Source organism: Lissotriton vulgaris, unplaced genomic scaffold (assembly GCF_964263255.1).
Source record: "Lissotriton vulgaris unplaced genomic scaffold, aLisVul1.2 SCAFFOLD_2502, whole genome shotgun sequence".
Classification (NCBI taxonomy): domain Eukaryota; kingdom Metazoa; phylum Chordata; class Amphibia; order Caudata; family Salamandridae; genus Lissotriton; species Lissotriton vulgaris.
Genome location: NW_028251479.1, coordinates 40,468 through 65,057, shown reverse-complemented (window position 1 = coordinate 65,057; position 24,590 = coordinate 40,468). Strand labels below are relative to the sequence as shown.

Here is a 24,590-nt window from a genome sequence, read left to right as displayed (position 1 = left end):
TCCCCTCTAAATCTGGAGCCAGGAGCCTGCCCAACAACACTGTAGGAGAAGTGTTTCACTGGAGGTGTAATCAATCAGCAGCGAAAACGGCTTCCTTTGGTGGCCGGCTGCTGCAGTCATTACACCTCATTAAGTAACGGGCCCCCCTGCCTGCCCCCACTGTGAACAATTCAAAAGTCACATCAGACTGATGACGCCACAAGGAAAGGAAGAGCACTTCAGGTGTGGAATTTGTGACAGACTGTGCCCAAACTTTGGCACTTTTAAAAACAAGCATTTGCAATGCAATAGGTCTCGCATTTGTGAGAGTTTAAGCTATTGCCATTATAAATGACAATGACTTTTATTTATGTTTTAAAAACCAACAAGGAAATAAAAGGCATTGCCATTTACAATGCAAATAGCTCAAACTCTCACAACTGCAAGACCTATTGCATTGCAAATGCTTGTTTCAGTAGGGAAAGGTTTGAGGCAGTTTTCCATTTTACTCCTTAATGATAGTAATAAACAAAACAGTGAGATGTCATGTTGGCTATACCATGCAACACTTTAGTACTTTCTCCACCCTACAGCTAAAGTTGCACTTGCTGCAGTCACACCCTCACAAAAATTAAAAGGCTTTACACTAACCTGCCTACCCGATGGATTAACCTGAAGCAGCGCTTCCCTAGTGCTCCGCAGTGGTAAAATGACGAGGGGTACTTAATCCATTTTTTAAGATTAGGTAAATGGCGGTCCATTCACTTCCACAAATCACACTTGCACAGAGTAAAAACGTGGCAAACCACATCACCTCAGGTGCACTGCTCCTGAAGGAGAACGCAGGGGTTAGCGCTCCATTTAACACATGTGCCAGATCGGATGCGCCATGGCCACGTATGGGATGCACTGCCCCTCTCTGTGCTGTGGCATACATTAACTGGGTACACCATGCGCAGACGGCACACTGCGTCCTTACACATTCATTGCGGTAACTCACACCTGCATTGTGAACAGCGCATTAGTGAAAGGCACGGCAGACCTGATATTTGAAGTCGCTGGTCTGTCTTTTATTGCAGGTGGGTGCCCATCTCAAAGGGGGGCAGATATTCCCCTGCAGATGGGTGCACTGATGCCACCTACCTGCAATCTGGTGCCTGGGTGCCCTGAAACCTTCTTGACCCTCTCACAGGGGGTGACTCTTTGCCTTTGTGCCTGTGGCTTAACATGGCATTAGTGTTAAGGCAAAGGGTACTCTTATTTACATCTGGGTGCACCTTGCTGGGATCACTTTGGTTCACCTTTAGTGCTGGCGAGATCTAATTTACAAAGGAGGCGTGCAAGTGTCTGATGACCCTTCAGTAATCAGAGATGGGCGAGCCACTGAAAGCTCGAGCCAGAGCCTTGGCTTTGGCTCCCTTCGAAGTACTCTTTGACCCTTGATCCCAAAATGAGCTCTGAGCTTTGATGTTGCTTCTGTCTGCCACCACACTAACCTAAAGTGCCAAGAATGAAAGAAAAACAGATTGACCTCAGAATAAGTACAGGAGGGGGAAATAGATGCCCATCTGGACGATGAATGGCACAATGTGAAATCAGAAAACCGAGGAATTTTCCAGGCTTCCTCATTTGACCAAACTGTTGGATCCTAGTCAAATATTTTCCCCATTGCATTTGAGAGCACTCTGAAATACAAGAATTCAGGTATGTATTATACAAGTATCTTTTGTGTCGCATTTATATAAACCACAATGCTACTCAATGTAAGAATATATGGCACATACTGAGTGCACATGACAAAGGACTTGCCTATTATTTTACTAATTTCATGGAAGGGGTTAGAGGGACATCAATATTTGATAAGTTCATATTTTAAAACTGTCATTTTTAATAAATCTCTCAAGGCAGTGATAAAATGTAATGTGCTAAGCTGAAACACTTGTGCATGTTGAAGAAAGGCACTTTTTAATTTTTAGGAATCTTTTTCATAAATGTATGTTTGTTACGCAGTTTACTCGTCAAACATCGTCAGGGCTAGGCTCGCACTGGGCTCCGCTCGGTTCCCCTTGTTAATTTATTTACTCGTTCATCTCGATCTGTAAATCTATAGTGCAAAAATCTGGCCCACACACATCCGCTGTGCCCCGGAGCGCGATATCTATAATATAGCCCCAGTGGCATGAAGCAGCCTGTTTTTTTTAGGTGTATATATTCATTTTTTAGTGCTATTTCTAGACACATTACCAGGAAACCAGGTGGCAACAAATGCTGACTTCATGACATGTTGCGTGAAGCACATAAAAAATGTAGGACTACAATTTTACATTGACAGAGGGGCACAGAATGATGTAATCAACAGTACTCCCCAACACGTCGGGTCTCCTGTCAGAATTTAAACCCAAATTTTATGTTCAGAAACAGTTAAAAAAAATAGAGAAGTGATGATGAAAGAAACTGAATGGCTCGGAGCACACTTGGGTCTGGTTCCACTTATAAGCGTATTTGGGACATTCTGTGATTGAAAAGGTATCCAACATTGTAAATGTATTTTAATGTCATTAACGCATATATTAAACCTCAAATAAACGTGTATCCATTGGTTGTAATTAATAACGTTTGTTATAAGCTGTAACTGGTCAGTAAAAAGCCAAACATACCAAAAGTTAGTATATTTTGCTCTTTTTAGTCACACCTCTGACTCCGCCCCCTGACACAATCCTCTGTTATTCCCTCCTCCTGATGCTCCGCCAACAGTTCCCCTACTTTTTTTCCCCCCACTTCGACCACTGCATTCAAGTGTTCATAGAAAGGGCTGATCTGTAAGGTAGAAACACTATCAGCGATTGTGAACATTTATCACCACTGGCACGCGACCATCGGCTGCATCCAGCCCGGATTTCCGCTGTGACAGGTGATGACATTCAAGTGTTCATAGAAAGGGCTGATCTGTAAGGTAGAAACACTATCAGCGATAGTGAACATTTATCACCACTGGCACGCGACCATCGGCTGCATCCAGCCCGGATCTCAGCTGTGACAGGTGATGACATTCAAGTGTTCATCAGAGGGTCTTCCAGTTGTAGAACTCATCTGTGGCCTGGCACCTACAATCTGTGTAAACCAATGACATCATGCAGTGTTTTTCCTACTCTGTGCCTTTCATTCCATAGTGCTTTTCAACATACTAAGCGCTATTCCACCTGACAGCACTCAACAGCTGAGGGCTTCGTCATTCCTGCAAAATACTGCTTGTCTGATCAGGGCTCTGTGCACCAGTCCTGTCTGGCTCAGGGGGATTGCGCCATCATACAGCTCACCGACTGCTTTCTGGGCACTTTAAATGCCACAGGACATGTGTTACCTAATTAGCCCTTGTGAAGTATTTGGCGCCACTTCTTCTAAGACTTCATGGGTCTGCTGAAAATGTTTTGCCTCAATTTAGACTTTAGTCACTGCTGATAATCTGTATTTGAAAATACACACTACATTTTACTCCTCTGTTTTTGCTTATGATGGTTTTGATGGCCTTGGAGCTCTGCACACTTTGCCACTGCTAACCAGGGCTAAAGTGCTTGTGCTCTCTCTTTTAAACTTACTGAAATTGGCTCCCACCCAGTTGGCATATTTAGTTTACTTGTAAGTCCCTAGTATATTGGTACTACATGTGCTGAAGGCCTGTAAATTAAATGTTATTAGTGGACCTGCAGTACTGATTTTGTCAACCACTTAAGTAACACCAAACATGTCTCAGGCCTGTCATTGAAGCCTGGGTGTGCAGTTTAAACTGCCGTTTCGACCTGGCAAAATAAAACTCTTACCAGGCTTAAGTGTTCATTTTTAATACAGATGTCACCCCTAGGGTGACCCTCCACATCCCAAAGGCTGGTGAGATAGAGGCATACCTCTCTACCAGGACTGGTGAGACAGAAGCATAACCCTCTACCAGGACTGGTGAGACAGAAGCATAACCCTCTACCAGGACTGGTGAGACAGAAGCATAACCCTCTACCAGGACTTGTGAGACAGAAGCTTAACCTCTCTACCAGGACTGGTGAGACAGAAGCATAACCCTCTACCAGGACTTGTGAGACAGAAGCATAACCCTCTACCAGGACTTGTGAGACAGAAGCATAACTCTCTACCAGGACTTGTGAGACAGAAGCATAACCCTCTACTAGGACGTGTGAGACAGAAGCATAACCCTCTACCAGGACTAGTGAGACAGAAGCATAACCCTCTACCAGGACTGGTGAGACAGAAGCATAACCCTCTACCAGGACTTGTGAGACAGAAGCATAACCCTCTACCAGGACTGGTGAGACAGAAGCATAACCCTCTACCAGGACTTGTGAGACAGAAGCATAACCCTCTACCAGGACTAGTGAGACAGAAGCATAACCCTCTACCAGGACTGGTGAGACAGAAGCATAACCCTCTACCAGGACTAGTGAGACAGAAGCATAACCCTCTACCAGGACTGGTGAGACAGAAGCATAACCCTCTACCAGGACTTGTGAGACAGAAGCATAACCCTCTACCAGGACTAGTGAGACAGAAGCATAACCCTCTACCAGGACTGGTGAGACAGAAGCATAACCCTCTACCAGGACTAGTGAGACAGAAGCATAACCCTCTACCAGGTCTGGTGAGACAGCAGCATAACCCTCTACTAGGACGTGTGAGACAGAAGCATAACTCTCTACCAGGACGTGTGAGACAGAAGCATAACCCTCTACCAGGACTGGTGAGAGCGAAGCAAAACCCTCTACCAGGACTGGTGAGATCAAAGCATAACCCTCTACCAGGACTGGTGAGACAGAAGCAAAAACCTCTTCCAGGACTGGTGAGATCGAAGCATAACCAGTTACCAGGACTGGTGAGACAGAAGCATAACCCTCTACCAGGATGAGTGAGACAGAAGCATAACCCCAAACCAGGACTGGTGAGATCGAAGCAAAACCCTCTACCAGGACTGGTGAGATCAAAGCAAAACCCTCTACCCGGACTGGTGAGATCGAAGCAAAACCCTCTACCAGGACTGGTGAGATCAAAGCATAACCCTCTACTAGGACATGTGAGACAGAAGCATAACCCTCTACCAGGACTGGTGAGATCGAAGCATAACCAGTTACCAGGACTGGTGAGACAGAAGCATAACCCTCTACCAGGATGCGTGAGACAGAAGCATTACCCCCAACCAGGACTGGTGAGACAGAAGCATGACCCTCTACCAGGACTGGTGAGACAGAAGCATAACCCTCTACCAGGATGCGTGAGACAGAAGCATAACCCCCAACCAGGACTGGTGAGACAGAAGCATAACCCTCTACTAGGACATGTGAGACAGAAGCATAACCCTCTACCAGGATGTGTGAGACAGAAGCATAACCAGTTACCAGGACTGGTGAGACAGAAGCATGACCCTCTACCATGACTGGTGAGACAGAAGCATAACCCTCTACCAGGACTGGTGAGACAGAAGCATAACCCTCTACCAGGACTGGTGAGACAGAAGCATAACCCTCTACCAGGACTAGTGAGACAGAAGCATAACCCTCTACCAGGACTGGTGAGACAGCAGCATAACCCTCTACTAGGACGCGTGAGACAGAAGCATAACTCTCTACCAGGACGTGTGAGACAGAAGCATAACCCGCTACCAGGACTGGTGAGATCAAAGCATAACCCTCTACCAGGACTGGTGAGACAGAAGCAAAACCATCTACCAGGACTGGTGAGACAGAAGCATAACCCTCTACCAGGACTGGTGAGACAGAAGCATAACCCTCTACCAGGACTGGTGAGAGCGAAGCAAAACCCTCTACCAGGACTGGTGAGATCAAAGCATAACCCTCTACCAGGACTGGTGAGACAGAAGCAAAACCATCTACCAGGACTGGTGAGACAGAAGCATAACCCTCTACCAGGACTGGTGCGATCGAAGCAAAACCCTCTACCAGGACTGGTGAGATCAAAGCATAACCCTCTACTAGGACATGTGAGACAGAAGCATAACCAGTTACTAGGACTGGTAGACAGAAGCATAACCCTCTACCAGGATGAGTGAGGCAGAAGCATAACCCCCAACCAGGACTGGTGAGATCGAAGCAAAACCCTCTACCAGGACTGGTGAGATCAAAGCAAAACCCTCTACCCGGACTGGTGAGATCGAAGCAAAACCCTCTACCAGGACTGGTGAGATCAAAGCATAACCCTCTACTAGGACATGTGAGACAGAAGCATAACCCTCTACCAGGACTGGTGAGATCGAAGCATAACCAGTTACCAGGACTGGTGAGACAGAAGCATAACCCTCTACCAGGATGCGTGAGACAGAAGCATAACCCCCAACCAGGACTGGTGAGACAGAAGCATAACCCTCTACCAGGATGTGTGAGACAGAAGCATAACCAGTTACCAGGACTGGTGAGACAGAAGCATAACCCTCTACTAGGACATGTGAGACAGAAGCATAACCCTCTACCAGGATGTGTGAGACAGAAGCATAACCCTCTACCAGGACGTGTGAGACAGAAGCATAAACCCCAACCAGGACTAGTGAGACAGAAGCATAAACCCCCAACCAGGACTGGTGAGATCGAAGCACAACCAGTTACAAGGACTGGTGAGACAGAAGCATTACCCACAACCAGGACTGGTGAGACAGAAGCATGACCCTCTACCAGGACTGGTGAGACAGAAGCATAGCCCTCTACCAGGATGCGTGAGACAGAAGCATAACCCCCAACCAGGACTGGTGAGACAGAAGTATAACCCTCTTTCAGGGTGCGTGAGACAGAAGCATAACCCTCTACTAGGACGTGTGAGACAGAAGCATAAACCCCCAACCAGGACTGGTGAGACAGAAGCATAACCCTCTACCAGGACTGGTGAGACAGAAGCATAACCCTCTACCAGGACTAGTGAGACAGAAGCATAACCCTCTACCAGGACTGGTGAGACAGAAGCATAACCCATTACCAGGACCTGTGATACAGAAGCATAACTCTCTACCAGGACTGGTGAGACAGAAGCATAACCCTCTACCAGGACTGGTGAGACAGAAGCATAACCCTTTACCAGGACTGGTGAGACAGAAGCATAACCCTCTACCAGGACTAGTGAGACAGAAGCATAACCCTCTACCAGGACTGGTGAGACAGCAGCATAACCCTCTACTAGGACATCTGAGACAGAAGCATAACTCTCTACCAGGACTGGTGAGACAGTACCATAACCCTCTACTAGGACTGGTGACATCGAAGCATAACCCATTACCAGGACTGGTGAGAGCGAAGCAAAACCCTCTACCAGGACTGGTGAGATCAAAACATAACCCTCTACCAGGACTGGTGAGACAGAAGCAAAACCTTCTACCAGGACTGGTGAGACAGAAGCATAACCCTCTACCAGGACTGGTGTGATCGAAGCAAAACCCTCTACCAGGACTGGTGAGATCAAAGCATAGCCCCCTACCAGGACTACTGAGACAGAAGAAACACCCTCTACTAGGACATGTGAGACAGAAGCATAACTCGCTCCTCCTCACGGACAGAGTGGTCACTCCCTGTGCTCCTGGCTGCAACCTGGTATCGTAGCGCCGCTCTGCTGAAGGATCTCTGCCATAACTGCAATTGTCTTCGCCTGCTGTGTGCTAGCGCTTTGCCTTATTAGCGCTATAGATATTGATTTTGGCTGTGTATCGTATTGATTTTGGCTGGGTATCGTAGCGCCGCTCTGCTGAAGGATCTCTGTCATAAATTGTCTTCGCCTGCTGTGTGCTAGCGCTTTGCCTTATTAGCGCTCTAGATATTGATTTTGGCTGTGTATTTACTTTGTCTGCGCGCCTGCCAATAGCGCTCCGCTCTGCTCCTCCCCCGCCTCCATTTTGTTTATTTGTTGTCCTCCTCGTGTGCCCGACCCGCCTCCCAGCTGAGACGCCCTCCCACTAACTTAATACAGCGCTGCTCGGCTGTAAACGCTGTGACTCACTCCTCCTCACGGACAGAGTGGTCGCTCCCTGTGCTCCTGGCTGCAACCTGGTATCGTAGCGCCGCTCTGCTGAAGGATCTCTGCCATAACTGCAATTGTCTTCGCCTGCTGTGTGCTAGCGCTTTGCCTTATTAGCGCTATAGATATTGATTTTGGCTGTGTATCGTATTGATTTTGGCTGGGTATCGTAGCGCCGCTCTGCTGAAGGATCTCTGTCATAAATTGTCTTCGCCTGCTGTGTGCTAGCGCTTTGCCTTATTAGCGCTCTAGATATTGATTTTGGCTGTGTATTTACTTTGTCTGCGCGCCTGCCAATAGCGCTCCGCTCTGCTCCTCCCCCCGCCTCCATTTTGTTTATTTGTTGTCCTCCTCGTGTGCCCGACCCGCCCCCCAGCTGAGACGCCCTCCCACTAACTTAATACAGCGCTGCTCGGCTGTAAACGCTGTGACTCGCTCCTCCTCACGGACAGAGTGGTCGCTCCCTGTGCTCCTGGCTGCAGCCTGGTATCGTAGCGCCGCTCTGCTGAAGGATCTCTGCCATAACTGCAATTGTCTTCGCCTGCTGTGTGCTAGCGCTTTGCCTTATTAGCGCTATAGATATTGATTTTGGCTGTGTATCGTATTGATTTTGGCTGGGTATCGTAGTGCCGCTCTGCTGAAGGATCTCTGTCATAAATTGTCTTCGCCTGCTGTGTGCTAGCGCTTTGCCTTATTAGCGCTCTAGATATTGATTTTGGCTGTGTATTTACTTTGTCTGCGCGCCTGCCAATAGCGCTCCGCTCTGCTCCTCCCCCCGCCTCCATTTTGTTTATTTGTTGTCCTCCTCGTGTGCCCGACCCGCCTCCCAGCTGAGACGCCCTCGCCCCTCCCCCTCCACTATCCATATATGACAGGAGTTCCCGCGCGCAGCGTTTACGCGCAGCGTTCGCGCCCAATCCGCGCCGAAGGTGCGCCAAAGGTAAGCCCGTCTACGCCCGTCCACGCCTGGACCGCGCCCAGCGCCAGACCCCCTGCCCCTCGCGCCGCCCATCCCCCCCGCATTACCTACGACGCCGCCACCCTCCTAGCCCTTAACCCCGGTCGCGCCCCCACCTGCGTCCAAGCCGCTCCCGGACACACCCATGGACCTTTCTCATGCTACTCCTGCAAATACTTCTGCACCGTCAACCACTCCGCTACGATCACACCTCAGATTCCCGACACCAACCACCTACAATGCATCTTGCTCAACACCCGATCGGTCCACAGGCACGCCATTGACCTATGGAATCTACTAGACACCATCTCCCCGGACGTCGCCTTCCTTACAGAAACTTGGATGAACGCCTCCTCCGCCCCAGACATCACCATTGCCATCCCTGAAGATTATAAGATCATTCGTAAGGACCGCACCGGCCACACAGGAGGAGGAATCGCTATCGTCCATAAGAAGTCAATCCGCATCTCAACCAGCTCTGACGCCAATCTCACCAACTCTGAACACCTTCACTTCCAGATCCACATCGACCCCAAGACCACACTCAGAGGCACCCTCCTCTACAGACCACCAGGACCCCGCGCAAAATTCAGTGAAGACATCACGGACTTCATCACTCCTCACGCGCTCCCCTCCAAAGACTACATCCTTCTGGGAGACCTCAATTTTCACCTTGAAAAGATCAACGACCGCAACACCACCACCCTCTTGGACAATCTCGCCAACCTCGGACTTAAACAACTGGTCACATCCCCCACCCACATCGCAGGTCACACACTCGACCCCATCTTCACCTCCAGCAATCATGTCTCCTTCAGCCACACTACGGAGCTCCTCTGGACTGACCACAGCTGCGTTCACTTCACCTACAACAAACCAAAACACACCAACCACCTCCAACCAACTCTGCAAAGAAACTGGAACAAAATCACTACGGACCAGATCTCCGCATCGCTCCTTCTAAACACCCCAGCCCACTATTCTAACGCAAACGAAGCCGCCGCCAACCTCACCCTATGGTTATCCAACACCGCCGACACCTTAGCACCACTGAAGAAACGTCAAAACAAACCTGCCAGCAAAAAGGCCTCATGGTTTAACGATGATCTTAAGAAGTCCAAGAAACTCTGCCGCTCCCTCGAAAAGGCCTGGAAAAAAGACCCAACTACTAGCACCAAGGACGCCTTCAAAAACGCCACCCGCACTCACCACCAACTAATCCGAAAGGCCAAGAAAACAGCATTCAAGGTTCGACTTGACAACAACGCCCACAACAGCAAGGAACTTTTCAACATCGTCAAGGAATTTTCCAATCCCTCGGCCAACTCCAACGACATCACCCCCTCTCAAGCCCTCTGCGACTCCCTAGCCTCATTCTTCCACAACAAGATTGCAGACATCCACAACAGCTTCGACAACCAACCCGGAAACCAACCCACCCTACCTTTTGCTGAACATTCTCCCCCCGTGAACACCCTTAACGACTGGAACCCAATCTCCACTGAGGACACAATCCGCCTGATGAATTCCATCCACTCAGGATCCCCCACAGACCCATGTCCTCACCACATCTTCAACAAAGCAGACTCCGTCATAGCACCGCACCTCCGAGACGTCATCAACAGCTCCCTCAACTCCGCCACCTTCCCGGAAGACTGGAAACACGCTGAACTCACCGCCCTTCTGAAAAAACCCACAGCGGACCCCACCGAACTCAAAAATTACCGCCCCATCTTGCTCCTTCCATTCCCGGCCAAAGTCATCGAGAAAGCGGTCAACAACCAACTCGACGACTTCCTCGAAGCCAACAAATCCCTCGACTCCTCACAATCTGGCTTCCGAGCAAAACACAGCACTGAGACCGCCCTCATCGCAGCAACAGACGACATTCGAACTCTACTGGACAATGGAGACACAGTCGCCCTCATCCTCCTCGACCTCTCTGCAGCATTTGACACAGTCTGCCACAGCACCCTTTTACAACGCCTCAATAACATCGGAATCCAAGGAAAAGCACTTGAATGGATCACCTCGTTCCCCACCGGAAGAACTCAGAAAGTCCACCTCCCACCATTCAAGTCCGAGGCCACTGAAGTCATCTGTGGCGTACCACAAGGATCCTCACTCAGCCCCACCCTCTTCAACGTATACATGAGCCCCCTCGCGACCATCGCCCGCCAACACAACCTCAACATCATCTCTTACGCGGATGACACTCAACTAATCCTTTCTCTCACCAATGACCCCAGCACCGCCAAAACTAACCTACACGAAGGAATGAAAGAAGTTGCCGAATGGATGAAACAAAGCCGTCTGAAACTGAACTCAGACAAAACAGAAGTCCTCATCTTAGGTACATCCCCCTCTGCATGGGACGACTCCTGGTGGCCGGAAGCCCTCGGAAAGGCACCCATCCCGACAGACCACGCACGGAACTTAGGCATCATACTGGACTCTTCACTCTCAATGAATAGACAAGTCAGCGCCGTATCCTCTTCCTGCTTCAACATTCTTCGCATGCTGAGAAAAACTTTTCGCTGGATCCCAACCGAAACAAGGAAAACAGTCACCCATGCTCTGGTCACGAGCCGACTGGACTACGGAAACACCCTCTACGCAGGCATTACCGCTAAACTCCAGAAGAAACTCCAACGAATCCATAACGCCTCAGCCAGGATCATATTAGACATCCCACGCAACGAACACATCTCCGGTCACCTTAAAGACCTCCACTGGCTACCCGTCAATAAGAGGATCACTTTCCGACTGCTAACCCACGCACACAAATCACTCTACGACATCGGACCAGAATGCCTCAACTCACGACTGTCCTTCTACACCCCCTCCCGCCAACTACGTTCTTCCAGCCAAGCCCTCGCCACTGTACCTCGCATCAACAAGACCACCATGGGCGGCAGATCCTTCTCATACCTGGCTGCTAAAACATGGAACTCACTCCCCGCTTACCTTCGCCTTACCCAGAACCACCTAGCATTCAGAAAGCAACTTAAAACGTGGATATTTGACAAGTAATCTTCCTCCCCTCTCTAAGCGCCTTGGAACCCTCTGGGTATGTAGTGCGCTATATAAATTCTCTGACTTGACTTGACTCTTCCAGGACTGGTGAGATCGAAGCATAACCAGTTACCAAGACTGGTGAGACAGAAGCATAACCCTCTACCAGGATGAGTGAGACAGAAGCATAACCCCCAACCAGGACTGGTGAGATCGAAGCAAAACCCTCTACCAGGACTGGTGAGATCAAAGCAAAACCCTCTACCCGGACTTGTGAGATCGAAGCAAAACCCTCTACCAGGACTGGTGAGATCAAAGCATAACCCTCTACTAGGACATGTGAGACAGAAGCATAACCCTCTACCAGGACTGGTGAGATCGAAGCATAACCAGTTACCAGGACTGGTGAGACAGAAGCATAACCCTCTACCAGGACTGGTGAGACAGAAGCATTACCCCCAACCAGGACTGGTGAGACAGAAGCATGACCCTCTACCAGGACTGGTGAGACAGAAGCATAACCCTCTACCAGGATGCGTGAGACAGAAGCATAACCCCCAACCAGGACTGATGAGACAGAAACATAACCAGTTACCAGGACTGGTGAGACAGAAGCATAACCCTCTACCAGGACTGGTGAGACAGAAGCATAACCCTCTACTAGGACATGTGAGACAGAAGCATAACCCTCTATCAGGACGTGTGAGACAGAAGCATAAACCCCAACCAGGACTAGTAAGACAGAAGCATAAACCCCCAACCAGGACTGGTGAGACAGAAGCATAACCCTCTACCAGGATGTGTGAGACAGAAGCATAACCCTCTATCAGGACGTGTGAGACAGAAGCATAACCCTCTACCAGGATGTGTGAGACAGAAGCATAACCCTCTATCAGGACGTGTGAGACAGAAGCATAAACCCCAACCAGGACTAGTAAGACAGAAGCATAAACCCCCAACCAGGACTGGTGAAATCGAAGCATAACCAGTTACCAGGACTGGTGAGACAGAAGCATAACCCTCTACCAGGACTGGTGAGACAGAAGCATAACCCTCTACCAGGATGCGTGAGACAGAAGCATAACCCTCTACCAGGACTGGTGAGACAGAAGCATAACCCTCTACCAGGACTGGTGAGACAGAAGCATAACCCTCTACCAGGATGTGTGAGACAGAAGCATAACCAGTTACCAGGACTGGTGATACAGAAGTATAACCCTCTACCAGGGTGCGTGAGACAGAAGCATAACCCTCTACTAGGACGTGTGAGACAGAAGCATAAACCCCCAACCAGGACTGGTGAGACAGAAGCATAACCCTCAACCAGGACTGGTGAGACAGACGTATAACCCTCTACCAGGACTGGTGAGACCGAAGCATAACCATTTACCAGGACTGGTGAGACAGAAGCATAACCCTCAACCAGGACGTGTGAGACAGAAGCAAAACCCTCTACCAGGACTGGTGAGACAGAAGTATAACCCTCTACCAGGACTGGTGAGATCGAAGCAAACCCCTCTACCAGGACCTCTGAGACAGAAGCATAACCCTCTACCAGGACTGGTGACAACGAAGCATAACCCATTAACAGGACTGGTGAGATAGAAGCATAACCCTCTACCAGGACTGGTGAGACAGAAGCATAACTCTCTACCAGGACTGGTGAGATCGAAGCATAACCCTCTACCAAGATGAGTGAGACAAAAGAATAACCCTCTACCAAGGACTGGTGAGATCGAATCATAACCCTCTGCCAGGGATGGTGAGATCGAATCATAACCCTCTGTCAGGGCTGGTGAGACAGCACAGAAACACAATCCTGTACCAGGGTTTGTGACATCCAGGTCTCAATGACATTGATATTGTCTGCTTCAAACCTCAACTTTCACTGATTGCCCAATCACTTGGATTCACCCTGGACACCCACCTCACCCTCAATGAAGACAGTGCCAGAAAAACAATGATGGCCTCAAACCAGCTCTTTCTACAAAATAAATGAAAACTGTTTCTTCCAGGAAAGTGACTTCATGACAGCTGTTCAAGCCCTTGTACCCTCACACCAGGATGACAGCAATGCCATTCTCTCAGGCATCCCAGACTGTCTATCAAAGGCAGCCTACACGCCGCAGCATGTCTCATCCAGGGCCTGGGGAAATATGATCATAGTGATACCAAAGGGGATGATGGACGGAGCGTTTGAGCAAATCAAACACTCACCCGCAGTCAACTGATCGGGGTTTAATCCATCATCATTCTTTAGCCCACTCAGCCACCCCAGTTCAGACATGGCCATGTGCAAATCAGTCTGACCCTGTGCCTCATGGGAACAGTCCAGCACTAACTGCCAAGCCATGTCTTTGGTTTTGAAATATGATCATATCCCTGCCATCCTGATGGAACCCCAGTCAGTCCCCTTGCCGGCCTGCACCATCATCAGAACCAGCCGCCTCATTCTCAAACATATTACAAACAGCTCCCTGCCTATTTCACAGACAAGCTCACCACTCTGGTGGTTCTCAGCACACAGGCAGCCATGCCATCTTCAGACTGCAGCTCAATAAGTGCAAAAAAGAAGAAAAAACAAGGCAACAGGCCTTTCCGTGCATGCACCCAGGATCTGGTACAACACCCTTGCATTCATCAGGGCCATCTCAACACTGCTCCAATTTAGATAAAAGTTGAAGAAACTCCTCTTTAAAGTATAATTAATTTCAGGGCATTAACTATCCTCAACCAGGCTACCTCTCCTATTGCTCCTTGACTTTACACTTGCATTTGACCCTGTACAGCATTGCGCTGCTCTTTGGCTAAGTTTGTGCTACACAAGTGCTACATACATACATACAAACATGCATACATACATATAGACCTTCAGACTTCCTCCCTTCAATGGGGCCAGAGGGCAATAGCTGATCATATGATGTCATCTGATAACTCAAACCCTCATACTTTACATTAGGGTGACAAAATAAAGAAACAAGCATTGGCATAGCCAATAAAAACATACCTTTTCACCCAAGACTGATCCCCTCCAGCTCGCCTACACTGCCATGCCCTAGTATGTTTCTTATCCCTTACAGAAGCTACGCGCGGAGATACCCCTTCGGGGCTGATTCAGGCGCGATATAAGAATATAAATAAATAAATAAATAAATAAATAGGTCCCACCTTTGGGACCTTATAAGTGCTTAGCCATGCAACAGTCGATGTTGTTGTACCAAGGATATTGTGCTGCATAACTAAACATGTATAAGGTCCCAAAGGTGAGCCCTATTGGCTATGCCAATGTCTTTTTTTTTAAAGGACAAGCAGTGCTATCAGGCTCTGGCTGCCACTTAGTCCGACGCAGGGTAGAAGAGGGATAGAAGAAGAGGGCTAGTAGAGTGGTAGAAGAGGGATAGAAGAGGGGTAGAGGTCTAGAAGAGGGGTAGAGGGGTAGAAGAGGGCTAGAGGGGTAGAAGAGGGCTAGAGGGGTAGAAGAGGGCTAGAGGGCTAGAAGAGGGCTAGAGGGGTAGAAGAGGGCTAGAGGGGCAGAAGAGGGGTAGAGGGGTAGAAGGGGGTAGAGGGGTAGAAGAGGGGCAGAAGAGGGGTAGAGGGGTAGTTTGGTAGAGGGGTAGAGGGGTAGTGGGGTAGAGGGTTAGTAGAGGGGTAGTGGGTTAGAACAGTGATGGAGTAGAATAGGGGTAGAGGGGTGGAAGAGGGGTAGAAGATGGGTACAGGGGTAGAAGGATGGTAGAGGGGTAGGATGGTAGAAGAGTGGTAGAGGGATGGGTAAAATAGGGGTAGAGGGGTAGAAGAGGGGTAGAGGGGTAGTAGATTGGTAGAGGGGTAGTAGAGGGGTAGAAGAGGGCTAGAAGAGGGCTAGAGGGCTAGAAGAGGGGTAGAGGGATAGTAGAGGAGTCGAAGAGGGGAGCGGGGTAGAAGAGGGGTAAAAGAAAGGTAGAGGGGTAGAAGAGAGCTAGAGGGCTAGAAGAGGGGTAGAGGGGTAGTAGCAGGGGTAGAGGAGTAGAAGAGGGGTAAAAGAGGGGCAGAGGGGTAGAAGAGGGGTACTGGGGTAGAAGAAGGGTAGTAGGGGGGTAGTGAGGTAGAGGGGTATTGGGGAAGGGGGAAGTAGAGGGGTAAAAAAGTAGAGGGGTATAAGTGGGGTGGAGGGGAAGAAGAGGGGTAAAATAGGGGTAGAAGAGGGGTAGAGTGGTAGAAGAGGGTTAACGGGGTGGAAGAGGGGCAGAGGGGTAGAAGGGTGGTAAAGGAGGGGAAATGGGGTGGTAGAGGGATGGTAGAGGGGTAGACTAGTAGTAGAGGGGTAGAGGGGTAAAATATGGGTAGAAGAGGGGTAGAAGAGGGGTAGAGGGGTAGTAGAGGGGTAGTGGGGTAGAACAGTAGAGGGGTAGAAGGATAAGCAGTGCCATCAGGCTCTGGGAGCCACTTAGTCCACCGCAGGGTAGAAGAGGGACAGAAGAGGGGTAGAGGGGTAGAAGAGGGGTAGAGAGGTAGAAGAGTGGCAGAAGAGGGGTAGAGAGGTAGAAGAGGGGTAGAAGAGGGGTAGAGGGTTAGAGGGTAGAAGAGATGTAGACGAGGGTTAGTAGAGGGGGAAAGGGGTAGTAGAGGGGTAGTGGGGTAGAACAGTAAAGTGGTAGAAGAGGGGTAGAGGGGTAGAAGATGGGTAGAGGGGTAGAAGAGGGGTAGAAGGATGGTAGAGGAGGGGTAGAGGGGTGGTAGAGGGATGGTTGAGGGGTGGAAGAGGGGTGGTAGAGGGGTAGATGGGTTGAAGAGGGGTAGAAGGGTTGAAGAGGTTGAAGAGGGGTTGAGGGGTAGAAGGGTAGAAGAGGGGTAGAAGGGTTGTAGAGGGGTAGAGGATGGGTAGAAGAGGGATAGATGATGGGTAGAAGAGGGGTAGAAGAAGGTTAGAGGGGTAGAAGAGAAGTAGAGGGGTAGAAGAGGGGTAGAGGTGTAGAAGAGGAGTAGAAGAGGAGTTGAGGGTAGAAGAGGGGTGGAAGGGTAGAAGAATGTCAATAATAATAAGGATTTTAGAGCACCAGCTTCTCAAAGAGTGTCCCGGCACTAAGCAGACTATATGACCCATCACAGCAAAGACCATAGCAAGTTTGGCCTCAGAGGAGCAAAGGATTCTAGCAGTGTGATACAGAAGGAACCTCTTGGCCAAACAAAAAGAGCCAGTACGGCTCTATGGGCCAAACTGAGGCCTTTAAACTGTATCCTCTCTTTAACCAGCAGCCATCGAAGCATCTTATGGTGATGGCGGATATGTCAACCTCTATGGAATTTCAATAAAAGTTGTGCAGCAGCATTCTGTACCAGCAGTCTCCACTTATACCTGATCTGCATAAATGTACATGAGGAAGGGACCTGAAAAACATCTTAACATCCATCCATCAAGTAACAAGCATTTGCAATGCAATAGGGCTCGCATTAGTAAAGTTTGAGGGATTATTATTGTAAATGACAAAGTTTTTTTATTTTTTTATTTTAACTTGTGGAAAATTCTAACTTTGGCATTTACAATGCTAATAGTGTTAATTAGTGGCGTTGCGTGGGTGAGTGGACTTGCGTGGGTGTGATTTGCACTGCGTAGGTGAGAATTGTGCTGCGTGGGTGAGAGTTGCGCTGTATGAGTTTGGTTGTGTGAGTGAGTGGCATTTTGTGAATGAGTGGCGTTGCGTGGCTGAGTGGGGTTGTGTGGGTGAGAGTGAAGCTGCATGGGTAAGTAGCGCTTCATGGGTGAGTGTGGCGCTGTGTGGGTGAGTAGAGCTGCGTGGGTGAGATTGGCGTTGCATGGCTGAGTGGCGTTTGTTCATATTAGCTGTTTTTGAACAAGAAATACTTTATTTAGGTGCTTGAAGCAAATGGAGGACAAAGAACTAACTGTGACTCTCGAGGTGCATTTCATTAGTGCGCACTGTGGTTACAGCAGAGGCGGGAAGCGAGGCAGGGCCTTCGGCCCTGAATAAGTGACTGGAGTCCAGTAGCATGTGGTTACAGCAGAGCCGGGAAGCGAGTCAATAAAAGGGTGCACAGATTAAGCGAGGCAGGGCCTGCGGCCGTGAATAAGTGACGGGAGTCCAGTAGCATGTGGTTACAGCAGAGCCGGGAAGAGAGGCAGGGCCTGCGGCCCTGAATAAGTGACGGCGGGGGGCGGGGCAGCGGAAGCCTTTGATCCAACCCGGATGTCTTCTCAGCCATTCCTCGGGCGTATAACATCTTCCGGCAGGATAGAGTGAAGGGAAGAGGTGGGGGAGTGGCGGTAGTGGTGAAAAAGAGCGTTTCCTGCTCAGTGCTGCCCCTGAACTCCATTGGGAACGCTGAGTCGCTCGCCTTCACGCTCAGACTGTCCCCGGGCCAGGCTTTGAAGGGGTTGTTGGTCTATAGACCACCAGGCCCTGTGGGCTCCTTCCTGGAAGATTTGCAGACAGCTGTCTCTGAGTTGGTGCTGACCACACAGCATTGCGTAGTGGCCGGTGATTTCAACTTCCACCTTGACATGGCGGACGACCCGGATGCGACCAAATTGCTGGATATTACATCTCCGCTGGGTCTTATACCGTTCGTGTCAGGGCCAACACATGAGAAGGGGCATACCCTGGATCAGGTGTTTTCGTCTGTCCTTCTTATGGAGGTTGATACCCTGCCGGTGCTCTGGACTGATCACAGGTTGATCAGATTTTCGGTGCTGGAGAGCACGCGGCTGGATAACAGCGCCTCTACCTTTTCTAGACAGGCCTCGAGAGCGCTGCACAGAGTGACACCTGACATGCTGGAGCAGCGCTTCTGGATCACCCATGCCATCTTTCGGGCAATCTGGAAAGCGACACTGAGGCTTTGCATCTATGGCTCACTGATAGGCTGGATGATCTGGCCCCCAAGGTAGCCCCCCGGTCCACGGTGGCATGGCAATCTGCACCATGGTTTACGGAGGCGCTCCGTGTGGCTCGCAGTCAATGTAAGGTGGCCGAGAGGGCCTGGCGCCTTCTGTATGATGGGGAGGCTAAACTCGCCTATAAGGCGGCGGTGAAGGCCTACCATCGGGACATCCTGGGAGCGAAGAGGGAATATTTGGCTAGGAGGATCGAGGCATCTGCGAACTCCTGTAAGGAGATCTTCACCATTGTGAAGGAGTTCACGACCCCTAGCTCCCAATCGCCCCCTTTAGTTTCCGCGGATGCGTGGGCATGTGATCTTGCCGGTTTCTTTACCAATAAGATCAAGGCGATTCAGGCCTCCTTTGTGGAAGGACCGGAGGATGGAAGCGGCGTCACTGGGGCGGGTTGCGGACCTCCGCACACACCTGCCGCGGTGTTGTCTGTTTTTCCTGTTGTTTCCAGCGATGTGTCCAGGCAGCTGCTGGCCAATCTGAAATCTGGCTCGCCACTGGACCCCTGCCCCGCCAAATTTTTGGCTGGGATGGCAGCGGTGGTGAACCCGCTGGTTAATCCCATCCTCAATGCCTCTTTGAGGGAGGGGAGGGTCCCTAGCTCTTGGAAAAGAGCGATGGTGATCCCCCTCCTTAAGAAACCGGGTCTCGATGCCGAGGTCCTGGCCAATTATAGGCCAATTTCACTTCTTCCGGCCCTCGCGAAGATCACGGAAAAACACGTTCACGGTGTCCTGTCGAGCTTTTTGGAAGCTAACAATCTGCTCCACCCATCCCAATCCGGTTTCCGTCCTAATTTTAGTACGGAAACAGCTTTGCTGGAGGTCACCGAGATCATCAGGGAGACTCTGGATGCCGGCGGGAGGGCCATGTTGGTCATGCTAGACCTATCGGCGGCCTTCGACACCGTCCCCCATAGGGCACTCTTAGCGAAGCTTTATGACATCGGCCTGAGGGGGACGGCGCTCAGGTGGTTCACATCTTTCCTTGAAGGCCGCCACCAGACGGTCTGGGTCTCCCAGAGCTCTGCCGAGATGCCGCCACTGGGAGTTGGGGTTCCACAGGGCTCTGTGTTGAGCGCCACGTTGTTTAACATCTTTATGTCCCCTTTGGCGGCCTTGGTGGAAGCATATGGGGCCCAGATCGTCTCCTACGCCGACGACACGCAACTCCTCTTCACATGCGGGAAAGACCAGGAGTTTGTTGGAGGGAGAATTCGGGACTGCCTCGCATTGGTCTTCGACTGGTTCCAACGGAACAGTCTGAGGGCCAACTCCAGCAAGTCCGAGGTTCTATTCTTTGGTTGCGTTGCCGATCCGGAGTGGCAGCAATGGTGGCCGTCTGACATGAGCCCTCCTGCACAGTCTTCCTTGGTGGCTAAAAATCTGGGTGTCAAGCTGGACAACCAGCTGTCGCTGAGAACACATATCATGGGTCTGGCTGGCACCTGTTATGGAATTTTGAAAATGATCCGTAAATTCCTGCCCCTTCTGTCTGAGGAGCACAGGCGTATTACTGTGCAGGCTCTCGTGGGCTCAAGGCTAGATTATGCTAATGCCCTCTTTCTCGGCCTCCCTGATTACCTAGTTCAGCGCCTACAGTTGGTACAGAACTCTGCTGCCCGGGTTATTTTTGGCCTGCGCAGACGCGCCCGAGCCTCTGGGCTGCTACAGGCGCTACACTGGCTGCCGATCCGGAAGCGGATCCAGTTCAAATCCCTGACTCTGATGCACAAAGCCTTGTTTGGATCAGGGGCTGGATACCTGCGGCAGCGACTGGCCTTCTATCGACCAGTCCGCTCTTTGCGTTCGGAATCTCTTTATAAAGCGGTGGTCTCGCGGGTGAGGAAGGCCCGTGCGGGAGGGCGTTCATTCAGCTGCAAAGCCCCCCAGCTGTGGAATTCGCTTCCTCTTTCGCTTTGCAGCACTGCCAATCTGCTCCAGTTCAGGAAGAGCCTGAAGACCTGGCTTTTTAATCTTTAGGCTGTTTTTACTGTTTCTGTTTTAGTTCTGTTCTTATTTTCGCTGTGTTGTGTTATTTTTACTCTGAGTTGCAGGTGGAAAGCGCCGGGACACTCTTTTCGAGTAGCCGTGCGCTATACAAAAGCGTTATAACATAACATAACATAACATAACATCGTAGCTTTAATTGTGGAGCCGTTTTTGAACAAGAAATGCTTTATTTAGGTGCTTGAAGCAAATGGAGGACAAAGAACTAACTGTGACTCTCGAGGTGCATTTCATTAGTGCGCACTGTGGTTACAGCAGAGCCGGGAAGCGAGGCAGGGCCTGTGGCCCTGAATAAGTGACAGGAGTCCAGTAGCATGTGGTTACAGCAGAGCCGGGAAGCGAGGCAATAAAAGGGTGCACGGATTGAGCGAGGCAGGGCCTGCGGCCCTGAATAAGTGACGGGAGTCCAGTAGCATGTGGTTACAGCAGAGCCGGGAAGCGAGGCAGGGCCTGTGGCCCTGAATAAGTGACGGCGGGGGCGGGGCAGTGGAAGACTTTGATCGTAGCTTCAATTGTGGATGTGGCAGCAAAGCCTTTGATGTGCCAAATGCTGCTGGCAGGGGAAATGATCGTGCAAGCTCGTCCACGAGGAGCTTGTCACGTGATTCTATTTCTCGTGAACTGTTGGGAATCCGGATTGAAGAGAGCCAATCAGCTGCCTGAATAGAGCCTTTGGGGAAAGAAGCAGATCAGCGACATAAGGGCTCACCCCTGTTTTCTATTTCTGCGAAATAGAAAAGGGGCGAGCCCTAAAAACACCTAACGTGCAATTCAAAATGACAGTAGAAGAACAGCAGAAACATGGTCCAAAATACTGAGCCACAAAAGTGGGGTTTATGGCCTTTTACAACTGCTGTTGAGTGTCCATTCTACAATGTCTCTGCCCAGTGCTTCTCTATTAGAACAGACAAACATTTAATTGCAGGCCCAATTCTCAAAATTATTTTAATCTGAGACAAAATCCTAACTTTACCACTTTCGGTATTCACAAAAGGCATTTAGGAGTAGTAAAGTTAGGATTTCTAACTTTACTACTCCTAAAAGCCAATGGTTGCAAAATAAATTCTGGTCACAAATTGCGAATGGTATTTGGTGATTAGTGCTTCATACATCTGGCCCCTGACCATAATTTTGAATGCCTAGAACAATATCATGCACTTATTGCCAGTAAAATAATTACAAATGGCTTCCCCCAGTGTACCGTAAATTAAACGGCATTTCTAACACCTCTACAATAGTTTCCAATTCGGGATAGCCTTTCTGGATATATCCCAGTTCAATAACAGCATGAATGGGTTTTAATCTGAACGAGATTTACTAAGATACTCAGCATGCGCAACCCATGCACACAGGTATTTCACAACAAATTATCTACCCGTACATGTAGGTCATGAATCTTAGAATAATACATGTTCTGTCTACTCTCATGATTGCGTGCACTCCATGAGTCGATCAGTCCCCAGGGAAGCATCCAACTGGGAAAGGAACGAGCCGTTTTACTGACCATAACAGATTTCATTGTAAGGTGTGACTTGTTGAATACAACTTAAGGGACAAAACAAAGGATACAAAAAAGTGATGGATGGAATGCTTGAATTGATCTCAGCCACTGGTCATCACTGGAGGCCGCATCCCAATCCATGGTGATTGTGCACACCATGCCACCTCAGTTTGGACCTAGCTATATGTAAATCAGACTTGACCCTGTTCCTCATTGGAACAGTCCAGCCTGAACTGCCAGGCCAGGTCCTCCCTGAAGCAGAGCACAAGCAAACCAGGACTGGTTTCACCCTTGCTGTGGGCTCTCCAGCCAGCCATAGCTTGGTTCCAGTGGCATAGTGAGCCCGGGAGCCACATATGGGCATACATGGCGCACTTAGGGAGTTAAATGCAAGTACAACAGGAAATGGATGGAATGCTTGAATTAAACTCAGCCATTGGCAATAACCCAGGGCTGCATTCCAATCCCTTGTTTTTCGCCCACAATGTCACCTCCGGTTGTACCAAACATTTGCAAATCAGTGTTAATCCTGTTGCTAATGGGAAAACTCCGGCTAGAACTGGCAGGCAAACCTTCCTTAACGGTAACACTAGCAAACCTAGAACTGTGTTCACCCTAGTTATGGGCATACAGCTAGGTATAGATTGGTTCCAGTGGCACAGTGAGTCCGGGTCCCATGTCTGGGCATACCCAGAAGACTTGTGGCATCAAATGCAAAAACAACAGGGTGATCGATCAAGTGCTTGAATTAATCTTAGCCACTGGCAAACGCTTGGGCCGCATCCCAAACCATTGTTTTTCACATACCATGCTACCTCAGCTAGGAACCAGACATATGAAAATCAGTCTTGACCCTGTTCCTCATGGTAACAGTCCAGACTGACCTGTCAGGCTAGATTCTCCTTGAACTGAAACACAAGCAACTCTGGACCGGTTTCACCCTCGTTATGGGCTCTCTGGCCGGGCATAGCTTGGTTCCAGTGGCACACCGAGCCTGGGACCCTCCTCTGAGCATAGATGTGACTGGAATGGCATGCCTGGTAGTATTCATATCAGTACCCCACAACCAAATGCAGAGCCTGTTGTACAATATGCCCCTACACCCAAACAGTTTTGCAGAGCCTGTCCCTCAGTCTTTATGAAGTGTGTCTCCTGGAGTAAAGCATCCTGGACTTTCTGCTTTTTATGTATGCTTGTCACTTGATATCTTTTACCTGAAGAGTTGAGGACATTGCTAATATTTGTGACTAAGTGTAATCAACACTGCGCTATCGTCTTTGCTCCCATTACGCCGCCCTTTGACACATCATCATTTAAACTAAACCTGCACAATACTAGTCAAACCCCCATGCGTTAACTAAAAGAACATGATAACCACCAACATAACATCCCAATCTGCTCCACCAAGGTCAGATACAGCAGTGTGTAAAGTCCAAATTGTATGGCAACTTGTAACTGTATTCCAATGTGGCCCATTACAGGTCCTCGTCAACACTGCTATGGGAGAAAGAGAACTACAAAAACAGGATACCACTGTGCCCCCGGCCTCCCAACAGAAGACCCAAATAGCTTGTAGGCTCTTAGGCCGTCTGAGCCATGAGCAGTGGGAACAAAAGCAAACTGCGCAATGATCAGTAGCTATGTTTGTTTCGCAACACTAATAAGTATTGGGTGGGTGCGGGGTGTTCAGTTCAGCATCCAAAGTCCATTCTACATCAAGGATATCCCCCCATGATTTGTAGCCCTTGGTACATCCGGCCAAGTACACTAACACCTCCAGCCAGATAAGGGTTGCATCCAGGCAAGTGGCATTAGTGCCGCTGCCCACGTTCTTAAAAGCACTTGGAGGCAGACTGTTGTATCTTACATCTTACTGCTGCTCAGCTTGTATGTATGACGTGTGGAATGTTAGATGATTGGAATGTTGGTGTGCTGTGAATGTCAGTTGGGTGAGGGCTGAGCAGCAGGACACCTGCTCCTGATGAGGTTATCGCTATAACTTATGACTTAACATCTTAACTAATAAAGTAACTTAAGAACCTACAGTTCCAGCTCCTTTCTAATTACTTCATTTGGCGACATTTGGTGATCACTGTCAAGAAGAATCTCCGCATGCAAATTAAAAAGAAAAGAAAAGAGTGAAACGGTGAAGAGAAATAAAAGGTGAAGAGAGTGTAACTGGACTGTAAAAGATCATCGTGGAAAAAGACCAATTTCGAGGTAAATGAC

The 24,590-nt window shown here is 49.4% G+C and overlaps 1 protein-coding gene across 1 annotated transcript in view; it reads left to right on the top strand.

Moving 5' to 3' along the window:
- The window catches only part of LOC147662875 (E3 ubiquitin-protein ligase TRIM21-like), a 171,100-nt gene extending 147,108 nt beyond the window's left edge, over positions 1-23,992 (top strand). The window contains exon 3 of the mRNA XM_086950829.1: positions 23,843-23,992. Within this exon, the coding sequence (XP_086806955.1) occupies positions 23,843-23,992 (150 nt within the window). The remainder of the gene's footprint in view (positions 1-23,842) is intronic.
- Positions 23,993-24,590: the final 598 nt, after the last annotated feature.